We start from the raw sequence: 13,533 nt of genomic DNA on the forward strand, positions 1-13,533 counted from the left end.
AATAATAATAATAATATAATCACAGAGAGAGAGAGAGAGAGCTCTGAACCCACAATCCTTTTTTCTCTACTTTTTTTTTCCCTTTATATTATTATTTATGTATTATTATTTTATTTTATTTAAATATACATACAACATTATTTATAACCTGATAAAATTGTAATGCAATTTAAAAAAATAAAAATAAAATAAAAATAACAATACAATCGCTCCACTAGCAGCCCCTATTGGCCTGGACAGGATCCTACACTGACACACTTGGACATCAATATTAATCTGTATTAATTACATAAAAGCTAAATTGATATTTATATAGAAATACATTTGATTTGCTTTAAATTAAGCAACATGCAAAAGTTTGTGTTTCTACAGTGATATAACTTTGCTCAAACTATGTTGACTCCTGATCTTAATCACTGGTCAGAAGAATTCACCTAAAGCAAAACTCCTAAAAAAATATACTTATACTTTTATTCCACTAAATTTTAGGGGCAAATATTTTACTCCACTACATTTAGCTGCCAGCATTAGTTACTTTTAGGTTAGGATTTAACATGAAGGACATGATACATTTAAAATGATTTTGCATGTTTATAAACCACATAAATTAAGTAACAAAAAGTATTAAAAGTAGCCCTATACCTGGACAACAGTAAAATGATGCTTACGAAAGAAACAAAATTAATCCAATAATATATATGGGATATATAAAACAATATATGTGGGGCCATTCTGCGTAATAAATACTTTTACTTTTGAAAAGTACATTTTGAATTTTACAATTTTTGAATGATTTTGTGTCTTTTTTGGATAGTTTTGTGTCTTTTTTTAATAATTGTGTCTTTTTTTTGTTAATTTTGTGTCTTTTTTGTTAATTTTGTGTCTTTTTTTGGTAATTTTGTGTCTTTTTAGATCATTTTGTGTCTTTTTTGGTAATGTTGTGTCTATTTGGTCATTTTGTGTCTTTTTTGTAATTTTGTGTCTTTTTTAAATGGGTTAGTGTCTTTTTTTGGCCATTTTGTGTCTTTTTTGGTCATTTTGTGTCTTTCTTTGGTCCAAAAAAAAAAAAAAAAAAAAGAAAAGTACATTTTGATGCATATACCTTTGTACTTTTACTTCAGTAAGTTTTGAATGCAGGACTTTTACTGTAGTGGAGTAACTTCAGTGTGTCTTTTACTTCAGTAAGTGATCTGAATACTTCTTCCACTACTGCTTATCTTACAGTACCTTGATTTCACTACTGCTGAACATCTTTTTACTGCCTTTTTTGGCAGCATCTCATTATTCTTCTCTTGATATGAGAAAAATAAGACATTATATGATATATTGAAGAGAATATTGCTGCATTAGACCCATTGTTTTATTGATTTTTTCCCCTTCCATTACAATACGTTTTTAAAGATACTGAATATTCAGATATTGGAAAACTGTCAAAATCAGCATCTATCTTTAGAGACTTTTATCTGGAACCCAAATGAGTCATAAAAGAATGACGTTCAGAATCTGTTGCATAAGGTCACACAAGCAGCTTTTACAATTTGTGCTCATGTTTTTTGTGTGGAGCAAACAAACACACTTTAAATCAGTCTAATAAGCAGACATATTCATGTTAATGCATTTGTATCACACTGAATGGTCAACTATTTATAAATGGCCCTTCATTAAAAGCACATCCCTGTGAAGGGACAGGAAACAAGTCACCACTGAGTCATTATCAGAGCAGCAGGAGGAGAGAACTCGCTTTTCTCACCTCCTCCTTAAATGTTCTTGCAGTATGAAAACTGAATCAGCAACACCAAACTGTCTCTGAAGGTTAAACGAGAACCAGAATAGCAAACAGCCTCTTGAGAATCCTCTTTACTCTCCGCAGCAGCAGCCTGGTCACTGAAAACCTTCCTGGAAAATGGTTCAGGATGTAAACAAAAAGGAGTTTTAACAAGAACTTCTACACAGCAGCGTTTGATCCTCAGGGTGCCCAAACATAAGTGCTCCTTTTCTTTATTGTACTAGGTTACTACTGACAAAATAATATAATATTCTTGCCTAAAATGTTGAAAATAATGCTTTATATTTAAGGGTTTTTTTTGCCTTTTGGAGCTTTGCTCGTCTTCTACTCACTTAACAATTCACAGAAACAGAAACTTTGCAAAAAAAGCATTCAGGAATAACAATTATAACCCTCTGAACCCCAAGCTGTTTCTTGCTCTTTTTACATTTTACTCGACACTGCAATATATATCATAATTGATTGATATATATATATATATATATATATATACACTGCAGATCTCTGGAATCAGCACAATTATGTCTAGAAAAACTGAACTCCTCAAGTGTCTTTTGTGCAGAATTTCTCTTCTTTAAATGGTATTTTTACATACATAACCCTTTGCCCACAAGTGTCATGAATATTGGGGAAAAAAACAAACATTGGTTGTCGACATTATACATTTTAAACTATTTGCAGTTTCCATCCTCTCTGCTCTGTGTAAACAGATTTTCAGTGAATATTTGTCCGTATATGACGGTTTGTCTCAGCAGAATCAATCATGTCTTCGGTGTCTCTGAGGAGAATTTAATGTTTTTAACAGGATCTGGTTCATTCCAAACATTTTTTAGTGACATTTTAAATGAGACATGTAGAATAAAGCTATAAGAAATATCACAATTTTATGCTTCATTTTCCTTTTTCTAACATAACCTATGATCCATTCAGGCACTAGATGATAATGCCTGTTGTTACAGTTTCTTTCTATGATTTAGCATTTTTGGCAATGTTATAAATAAAACATGTTCAGAGGGTTAAAGGCTAATAATACGTCTATCCCAATCAAAAAGATTTGTTTTGTTCTCATATTTGTCACCCATATAGAGGAAAATAAGGCTAAGACACTGAGAATATTGTGTACAGCAAGTGGACAATGAAGGCTTTAAGGAAAATAAAACCAATTCTTTTTCCTCTTTTAATCTCAATGTAAAGTCTGAGAAACACGAAGTTAAACACAGTTAAAGCAGGTGAAGGGCCACAAACAGGACTCACCAAGTTTCTTTGTCACATTTATCAAGACAGCCCAGCGATGAACAGCATGTATAGCTTTTAAATGAGGTAAACCATAAATCATCAGACAAAACATTTATCAGCAAATACTCAGAAGTTAAGTTTTTGACAGAGTTTTGCAGTCCAAAAACATGAAGAATAAACTCAAACAGGAGCAACATGAGATCAACATCGTTGCTGATCATGCTGTCAAATGCTCCTCGATAAGTTTATTAAAAAAAAGGAAAAAAATAAAATAAAATACCCTGTTAGATGGCAAACTTGTAGGTCCAAAACTACACAGTTGAAATCTGCACAAGCAAAAATAAAAACCCATAAAGATAATCTCAAAAAAAAGAAAATGTTTAAATCAGAAGTTTATGAAGGAAGGAAGGAAAAAATAGAATTGTCCAGATACATGTATTTTCACATTCAACATCAATAAAGAAAAATAGAAATTACACTTGACTGAAATTGATAATAGACCTTAAAAACATCAGGACCAACAACAGCTACCGATTAAGAACAGAAAGCAGGATATCAGATATCATGGAATAGAAGGAAGGAAATGCTAAAGGTAGTTTGTAAAAAAGCTAACAAAAAAACTAAAACTTTCATTCAGCATTCACTGGGTTTACACTTTAGTGTTTAAGTCCATGAGAACAAATCCTGGAGGTTCACCTGTTAAATGACTCTAAATGGCTCTAAATAATTTATTGGTCACATATTTTAAATGTGTTCATCTTGTTCCTGCTCATTCAAGCAGAGCGATAAAATGTTTAAAAACAGTAAAATGGCATGATGTCATGCCTGTTAAAGTGACTCAGAGCAATTAAGAGGAATTATCAAGTCTAAGAATGTTAGAAAGATGTAGGGAATTAAAAAAGGCGATACATTAAGATGATTAAATAAAGGATATCGATGTCTGGGAGCTGAAAAATCAAAAAATTTCACTCAAAATTGACACTTTGATCTTCTGCTGTTTAAAATCTGAGGGGATCTGTAGTGTTTTAAGTAGTAGTGTCTTAAGTATCAATGTGATAATGTCATACTTCCTTGCATTCCTACTCAACAAGACAACACACTGACCCTGCCTGGCAAAAAAAAAAAAGAAAAAAAAAGGAGCCAATCTTGCCGTAGAGCAGTATGGCGTAGTGGACGCTGTCGGGACGTTCTCCGTCCCAGCAGACACAGTGATGGACAACAGAGCACCTCTCCAGAAGGCCTACAGTGTGTGTGTCTAATTTCAAATGTTCGACCTCACGATATGAGAAAAACGAAGCTCTTTGTTACAACCAAAGTGCGACAACACACCTGGTGAAACTCTTATTTTCTAACAGCAGTAAGACCAACAAGTAGCGTCTCTAATGCGTACATTAGACTACAGTACATGGCTGCAGGGTCAACAGGCGCCGCCCTGCTGCTCCACACTGACCCCGTCAGATTAAAACCTTTGCCAATCGCACCATTGACAACTCTGGTATTCTTCAGTTTACTATCAAATATGTGGATTTAATCTCTCTCTCAGTAATAGTGACATATCTGCAGCCGGCTGCCCGGGTCGTTCTTCCCCGGGCTGAAGAACGGGTAGACGGGCTCCTCGAAGCACGTGTCAAACATGTACAGTCTCTTCATGGTGACGGCGTCGTAGAAACTAAGGCGCCCGTTGTCGTAGTCCAGGAACACGCCGACCCGAGGCGAGTTCCAGTAGTCGGCCACGGGGATGCGTCCGTCCTCGCCGTTGGCGTAGAGGCGGTCCTGCAGACACAGGCTCCAGTAGCCGGAGGAGGGCGTGAGGCTGACGAAGCCCTTCCTGTTGCTGCACTCGGTGGTGACGCCCAGGTACCACACGCCTTTATCCTTCACGTCCACCTCCCAGTAGTGCTGCCCGCTGGCGTACTGGGCCGTGGCCAGGACGCCGCAGAAGCGCGTGAAGCGGGCCGGCAGGTCCGGCTCCTGGTTGCGGACGCGGCCCTCCTCCACTTTGGTGTCGAAGTCTGAGATGAGCAGGTTCGGGTGAGCCGTGTCCGGGTCCAAGGTGAGGTTCTGAGGCACTGCACAGGAAGAGACGGGGAGAAAATACATTTTTTATTCCTTGGCTTTTTAACACTGCATGAGTTTGAGTTTGAGTTTATTTATTTAACCCATTGAAGCCTGGAAAGCAGATACGTCGTTTTGTAGTATTTGTATAAGCTCTAAATTTTATTTAATCATCTTAATGTATCGTCTTTTTTAATTCCCTACATCTTTCTTACATTCTTAGACTTGTTAATTTCTCTCTTAATTGCTCTGAGTCACTTTAACAGGCATGACATCATGCCATTTTACTGTTTTTTTAACATTTTATCGCTCTGCTTGAATGAGCAGGAACAAGATGAACACATTTAAAATATGTGACCAGTAAATTATTTAGAGCCATGTCATCTAACAGGTGAACCTCCAGGATTTGTTTCGTTTCCTTTTTTAATTTAATTTCTATCTGCTACAGAGGCTGAAAAATCTATTATTTAGTAGAAGAGTTGACACTTTTTTTTCCAGAATTTTTCCAGAAAATTAGAGGCTTATTTTAAAATCGCCCAGCGATTTTTCAGGCCTCAATGGGTTAAAACAGGGACAATACATATTTATGAACATATACATGTAAATATGCAAGATTATAGCCAACAGCTAATTTCCATCTTTAGTCCCTTTGGCAGGCTGATGTCAATACCATAACAATAAAATCAATAAAACATCGATAACAACAAGTTGGCAGCAGAATGAGCAGGAGGAGAGAAAACGTGTCCTTGAGCACAAAAGAACAGAAAAGAAAAAGAGAAGCAAGTGTTTTGTGGTCCTCTGTGTCTTTTATTTCTTTTACTACGTCTTTTATTTTATTTTACTATGTTCATCTGTTTGATTGTATTGTTTTATTTATGGCATCATTTTAGATTTATACACTTATTATTTATTGCTGATTGGTATATGGAATTGTTTGTTTTATTGTTGATTTTATGTACAGCACTTTGGAGACGTTTGTGTTGTTTAAATGTGCAAAACAAATAAAGGGGGACAGGATTGGATTGAAACTAAAACCACCTGAGACTGGGAGGAAGCTGGCAGGACATCTGGCAAAAAAAAAAAGATGAATCCAAGTCCCAGAAAACAGGCAGACTAGTCAACTAGAAAGGGCCAATTTGCATTAATTGTCACAGTATCAGTCCGCTTTGGCCAAACAACTTCTCAGTTGGATGCCACTTAATTTTTCTAATCGCAGTTTTTTAAATTTTTTCTCGGCTCACAAAATACCACTGCTGCTCACATTGTGTGGGATGTGGTGAAGGTCTGTGCAGCTCTTCAGGAGCTCTTTTCATGCACTTTCAAGGTACCGAAACAAAACATTGCTAGACTATCAAAGGCTTCATTGCCACATTTAAATGAATACTATAATTGCAACTGCAAGAAGTAAAGGTAGTAAATTTATACTTGCAGCAATCAATGTATATTTAAATGTTTTTATATTAACTTCAATTGCATATTTTAATCATAATCATTTAATTCTTGCTAGTTTCCAGTGTAGCGGATTTATCTAGATATTGTCTGGCTTCGTTTGTCTGCTTCAAGATGCCAGAAAACAAAGTAATATGTCTATGGGATTATCTTATTTTAAATATTTTTAAAAATAGTTCACATGCGTGATTACATAGATGAAACTCTAGTTTATGTTAAAAATCAAGCATTTTTTCAATGAGTACATTCCAATTTAAACATATTAATATTATATTAATAATCTAGAGTCGCCAATTAAACTGCATGTCTTTGGACTGTGAGGGGAAACGGCAGCATTTGGAGTAAATAAACCATGCATGCACAGGAAGAACATGCTAACTCTACACAGGAAGAACATGCTAGCTCCACACAGGAAGAACATGCTAACTCCACACAGGAAGAACATGCTAGCTCCACACAGGAAGAACATGCTAGCTCCACACAGGAAGAACATGCTAACTCCACACAGGAAGAACATGCTAGCTCCACACAGGAAGAACATGCTAGCTCCACACAGGAAGAACATGCTAGCTCCACACAGGAAGAACATGCTAGCTCCACACAGGAAGAACATGCTAACTCCACACAGGAAGAACATGCTAGCTCCACACAGGAAGAAGATGCTAGCTCCACACAGGAAGAACATGCTAGCTCCACACAGGAAGAACATGCTAGCTCCACACAGGAAAACGTATCTGAAGCCGACCCCCTGCTGAGGTGACAGTGCTGACCGCTGCGCCACAACGACATGCAAAATATCCTAAATTAAGAAAAAAGCATCTAAAAACGTGCATGTGCATGCTTCTGTTTGCAGAGTGAACTCACTGGTGTGCAGCACGTGCATCATCTTCTTCCACATGATGAGCTGGAAGGGCCCTGAGAAGTCTGTGAATTCAGTCGGACAGTTCACCGTTTCCATGGACGTGAAAGGCTTGCAGTGGATGACTCTGTGGAAGAAAAAAAGAAATTAACAAAATATAATAATACAAAGATTAAGTCCATTTTAATGTGATTTTTATAGGTACGTATCAAATAAACAACGGGAAGCTTCTTACTCATTGAAGGTCTCAGCAAGGCTCTGTTGGGAGAGAATCAGTTTTTTTACTATTGAATAAACTTCATATTGATCTTAAACTCAGTGCAGCAATACATCTCATAACATGATTTTATTAACAACATGTTGGTGAAAAGATTGATTGATTGTCTTTATTTCGATAATGCAAGCAATAAAAAAAACAAGTTTAAATATTAATAGATGAATAAATAAAAAAACAAAACAAAAAAGCAAAAAAAATTGAAAAAAAAGACACTTTCTGCAAGCTCGAAATTCGGTAGGAAGAAGTAAAAAAACGTATCTAGTCCTACCCCTTAACGGTCCAGTATATATATATATATATATATATTATTTATTTAATTATATATATATATATATATATATATTATTTATTTAATTATATATATATATATATATATATATACACACATATACTATAAACAATTTATATAACATTGTGAATACCTATACATGTATATTGTAAATTACTATATATATATATATATATATATAAATATTATAAACATAAATACAATTACCATGTATATTACAAAACTACAGTCTCCATATGTCCATGTTACAGAGGCTTTTCTAAATGTCTGTACTTTGTAAAGATGATGTCTTTATATTTGCTTTTAAACTGTCTTATGTTTTGGCTTTTCTATACTTCCACACTTAACTTATTCCACAGTTTAACTCCGTAGATGCTGATACGGAGTCAAATTGTCAAAGATAAATGACCTGTGTGTTTGTGTTGGACTCACCTCCAGGCTGGTCTTCCCACTGATGTGGCCGTGGATATCAGCGATGGCTTTGTCCACAGCCGCCATCTCCGTCTCCACGATCTTCAGGTTCTCGTCGATGACGGCCATGGTGGCCACCTCCTCAGCGTCCAGGCTCTCCAGCAACGAGTCTCTCTCATCCAGCAGGAACTGGACCAGGGCCCCCACATCCGCCTCGATCTTCTCCTTCAGCCTCTGTTTCTTCGACTGGAGGAAACAGATGTTCAGGAGGAAGGATCGATGAAGCCGTTTTCCATAGAGTTTACAAGAGGAATGAATGGATGGATGAAATGGGAAATGTCTTCCAAGAAAAATATATACACCACCAAATCCAGACGGCATGGAAGGAGGACTTCCCCTTCTCACTGAAAGCTTCAACATTATTAAAAACCTATTTATTCTCCTTGGCGTTCAGTCCCAGCTAGGCAGAATCCTTGGCTTTCTTTCTTTTCTACTTTTACCCTTTTATTTGTCTTTTTTATCTCTAACTCTGTTTTGGATTGAGCTTTTATTACTATTTTATTCTATTTTATTTTATTGTTTTACCGTTTTTAGTATTTTATTGTTTTTCATTGTTTTTATTTATACCTATTTGTGTATGATTTATTCTATTTTAATAACTGTACAGCACTTTGGACTTTGACTTCAAGGGAAAGGGGCATGCTTTTTGCAAAAAGTGTGGATTTTAAAATGAAAATTTTAAGTCTTTCAAATAAAAATGCTGTTGCAGTCTGTACTGTCATTTTCATTCTTTAAGAAGCCACCAGCATGCAGGATAAAGTCTCTCAAACTCAAATTAAACCTAAATGTGTTTTGCTTCATTTGTTATAATTGTAATACTCATATTAGATAGATAGATAGATAGATTTTGTCAATAATTACATTAATTAAGTGATTCAATATCTGATGAATCTGTGTCTGTGTGTAGTTCATGTTGCATTGTAAGTGTCATTTGGGCATGAATTATGCATACCCTGAAATAAATTAAAAGAAAAAATTCTGGACCTCAAACCTCTAAACCTCGGTTAAGGCCCTGGATGAAGAGGAGTGTAAATGGGGTCAGAGCAGTGTGTATCCCAATGTTTATACATCATGTACTGCAGGAGCTGGATGTGGAATTTAACTCCAACATTGTTTTCTTCCAATAGCTGTAGCAGACTCACTTTTAAGGCTTAAGAGTATTGGTACCATATAAAACTAGAAGATCTAAAGATTGGCTTATGAAATTCATCACTTAAAGAACTTGACACACAGTGCTGAGCTGTATCTCAAATTAATCTCCAGGTTCCAGATGACACCATCTACTCTTGACCTGCCGTCTCCCCATAAAAACCCACTGCCACAACCCCCAGTTCTCTATAAACTGGGGTGGAACACTACAGGGTTAATTTAATTAAATATGGTTAAATTAATAAGCTACAGATGGTTGTATTCTTTGGAAGATTTCCTAAATTAAACATACACAATAAACATACAGATGTATGACATATAAATGTCACCAGCTAATAAAATGTCCGTTCCATACCTTAACTTCACTTCTGGTGCGCTCATCAGCTGTTACAACTTTCACACATTGAGACTTCTGCCAGTTGAGCTCCATGAGCCTCAGCTTCAACTCCATCTGGACAAACACGCCAAAAAAACAACAACTCTGTAAATATTTCACATGTAGTGAATAAGATATGTGAAAAGGCCTTTTTACACACAGAAGAAAACACATCCTGGTTAAATCAAACATTTAGACTTACCTTCATGTCATTCACCACTTCTGGCACTGGTGCCACCTCGTGGTGCCTGAAAAGACAAGGAAATGAAACGTTACGGGTAAAAATTATGGTTTTTTTAATGCTGCACAATAGTTTAAAAACATCTCGAGAAAATATTACACGAGCAAAAAATCTCAATGTGAAGACTTTGCATATAGTAATGCCATGTTTGTGTTCAAACTACGGCTTGATGAGGGGAGGGTTCAATAAAATCTATCTATACAAGCAAGAAGCATCTGTATGTGTGTGTGTGTCAAAATATCATTATTTACGTAGTTCGTGTTGCAGCATTGACCCTTTTCCCACCGGACGCCTTTTAGTGGAGCTCCGCCCCGATAATTCATTCTGGATTTCCACCCTGACTCATCTCATCTGAAGTCTATTTAGCCTACCAATCTTTCAGAGTTTTTTTTCTTTTTTTTTTTTATAATTATTTTTATTAACGAAGAAACAAAGAAAAGAACAGTGGATTACTTATTAGGAGCCACAATATGAAAACAAAACACTAAAACACAATTCTAGACAACAAAGACTCAGGAACATATTTACAAATTAGACATAATGTACACACAAATAACATACAAAGAATAATATAAAGGATAACCACAACAACAAAAAATGAAAACAACGATACACCAGTACAAAGCCACACGGCAAAAACAGACAGATGACCAAAAAAAAACCACACACAACAACATAAATTTAGCCCAAACAGAAATATAGAGAGACTGGTAATATACACAGATTCCAGGATAAAAAGAGAATCATATGAAATGTTAGTTAGATTCAAAGTATTTACCACAGCGATAGCTTTAGACCCAATTGATTATGGTTTCAGGTCTAGCATTATTAATCCTGGCTGTTGACCTCTCAAGAAGACAGACATCAAAAAACAATAAAAGCCAGGTTCTCTTGACATTCGTGACAGGTTCAAACCAGTTCTTTATAATGGTTTTCTTGGCAGCCGTAGAAGCTGCTAATATTATTCTTTTCTGCTGAAATGAAACTAAAATGTTGGGATTAGATTCTTTCAGAGTTTTAAAGTGCGCTACGAGGTTCGATTTTCCAATAATATTCTAATAGTTTCCAGCGAATATCAATGTTCAATGTGCTGGATGGTGTGGTACCTTATGAAAAATAAGTGTTTTATGGAGTTACAGACATTATAGTGTGGCATTTAATGTGCAGATTCTGTTATTCGTGATTCTACTTGATCTCCCACTATACGAATATACTTCCTACAGGCACTGCACTAGTTTAGTAAATTCACTGTAGTGGAAATTTCCATCCAACCTCCGTTCTTCCCACAGCCCCTTCTCACCCTTCCTTTATACTGTATGCATACCAATCCAGACATCGTTTGCTTTAAAGACAGCAGCGATTGTACTTTCTGTACCCGCAGTTGTGCTGATAAACTCTCCTGGAACACTTTGTTAGGATGTGAAGAAGAGGCAAGTTCAACACTCTCAAAATCAAATAAATGCATCAACAGCTTCAGTTCCTGCTCTTGCTGACTTTGTTTGAAATTATCTAATAAAACAAAAAAGTTAAAATAATGAAATTGTGCAGTCCTGGTAAACTTTGGTATCTATTCATCAGAAATGTGAAGGAAATTTCACCTAATTTCTTATCTCTAAAAGTCATCATGTTGAGGCTTTAAATGCCCAGAGCACAGTGAGTCAGTATAACTTATATATTGGCCACATTTTGCCCATTTAAGGCAGAAAGAGCTTCAAGGTTCTGCAGAGGAATGAGTTCTAAACAGATAAAGAGGTCCAGTTTACAGTGAATGAGTTATCTCATTAAAGTGGAGTCAGCAATTTCATTCATTTATGTTTATTCGTTAGTGACAGATACAGTTTATAGAGAATTGCACAACAATTTTCCAATGCAATGCATCTAAAACCATGTGATTATCATCAAGTTCAGTGAATAAATATTTCCAGTACACTAGCTGTCATTTCTTAATAAAGTTTTATGTTGGAGAAAGCTTTCTGGGTTGATATCGATGGATTTCCGCTCTAAAATCAGTATCGGCATTGGTCTCAAAATTTCCATATCAGTTGGGCTCCAATTGTGTATATTGCTTTTTTAAATCTTTTTTTCATGATTTTAATATTTTTTATTGTATGTATTGGTTGTATGTTTGTTTTGTGTGTGTTACCCCCCTAACATTTTCATTGTACTATTTACAAACATGTATTTCAAGATTACTTGTAGAAAAACACAATAGAAAACTTTGAAGAGGAATTATGCATGTAAATAATGAAATGTAAATCTGCAAACCTGACCTGTGCCATCAGTGATTCTCAAAAATCCCATATCAGTTGGGCTCCACTTGTGTATATTGCTTTTTTAAATCTTTTTTTTTCATGATTTTGATTTTTTTTTTATTGTATGTATTGGTTGTATGTTTTTTTGTGTGTGTGTTACCCCCCTAACATTTTCATTGTACTATTTACAAACATGTATTTCAAGATTACTTGTAGAAAAACACAATAGGAAACTTTGAAGAGGAATTATGCATGTAAATAATGAAATGTAAATCTGCAAACCTGACCTGTGCCATCAGTGATTCTCAAAAATCCCATATCAGTTGGGCTCCAATTGTGTATATTGCTTTTTTAAATCTTTTTTTCATGATTTTGATTTTTTTTTTAAATTGTATGTATTGGTTGTATGTTTTTTTGTGTGTGTGTGTTACCCCCTTAACATTTTCATTGTACTATTTACAAACATGTATTTCAAGATTACTTGTAGAAAAACACAATAGAAAACTTTGAGGAGGAATTATGCATGTAAATAATGAAATGTAAATCTGCAAATTTAAATCCTGACCTGTGCAATCAGTGATTCTCAAGTGACAGCGATGGAATTGCAAAAGAGTATTATCATTTTCAAAGAAAAAAAAAGTGCAAAACCGACCAACCTGTGTGCTCTGGACTCCCTGCAAACCACACAGATGGGCCTTTTATCAGTCTGGCAGTACAGTTTCAGTTCTTCTCCGTGCTGATCACATTTCCCGTCCACTGTCACGGGCTTAGTGGGTGCAGGACACGAGCCCAGACAGTCCAAGTCGTCCAGTTTAGCCACCAGGTTCTGCACCAGGTAGTTTTTAGTGAAGCTCCTCTTATTGAACACCTGGAGAACAAAGAAAACACATGAAGAAGACGCTAAAACCTGCTTGAAACCAAGGAAAGTCAATTTTATAAATTATAAACAACGTATATTCATTCATCCTGCATGCATTTGTCTGCACGACGTCTAAACTATATTAATTTAGTGTTAGCAACGCTAACTAGCAGCCATCATAGCAACGGTAGCCTAAAAAATGCACTGCGTAGCTAATATCTTTAAAAACCAGCA

The 13,533-nt window shown here is 35.7% G+C and overlaps 1 protein-coding gene across 1 annotated transcript in view; it reads right to left on the reverse strand.

Moving 5' to 3' along the window:
- Positions 1–3,274: 3,274 nt before the first annotated feature.
- The window catches only part of trim47 (tripartite motif containing 47), a 10,621-nt gene continuing 362 nt past the window's right edge, over positions 3,275–13,533 (reverse strand). Inside the window, exons 2-8 of the mRNA XM_059352033.1 lie at positions 13,097–13,308; positions 10,150–10,195; positions 9,927–10,022; positions 8,384–8,608; positions 7,621–7,643; positions 7,391–7,512; positions 3,275–5,091 (exon numbers count right to left, since the gene is read on the reverse strand). Of these exons, the coding sequence (XP_059208016.1) occupies positions 4,562–5,091; positions 7,391–7,512; positions 7,621–7,643; positions 8,384–8,608; positions 9,927–10,022; positions 10,150–10,195; positions 13,097–13,308 (1,254 nt within the window). The 3' untranslated portion in view covers positions 3,275–4,561. The remainder of the gene's footprint in view (positions 5,092–7,390; positions 7,513–7,620; positions 7,644–8,383; positions 8,609–9,926; positions 10,023–10,149; positions 10,196–13,096; positions 13,309–13,533) is intronic.

Source organism: Centropristis striata, chromosome 15 (assembly GCF_030273125.1).
Source record: "Centropristis striata isolate RG_2023a ecotype Rhode Island chromosome 15, C.striata_1.0, whole genome shotgun sequence".
In the NCBI taxonomy this organism is placed as follows: Eukaryota; Metazoa; Chordata; class Actinopteri; order Perciformes; family Serranidae; genus Centropristis; species Centropristis striata.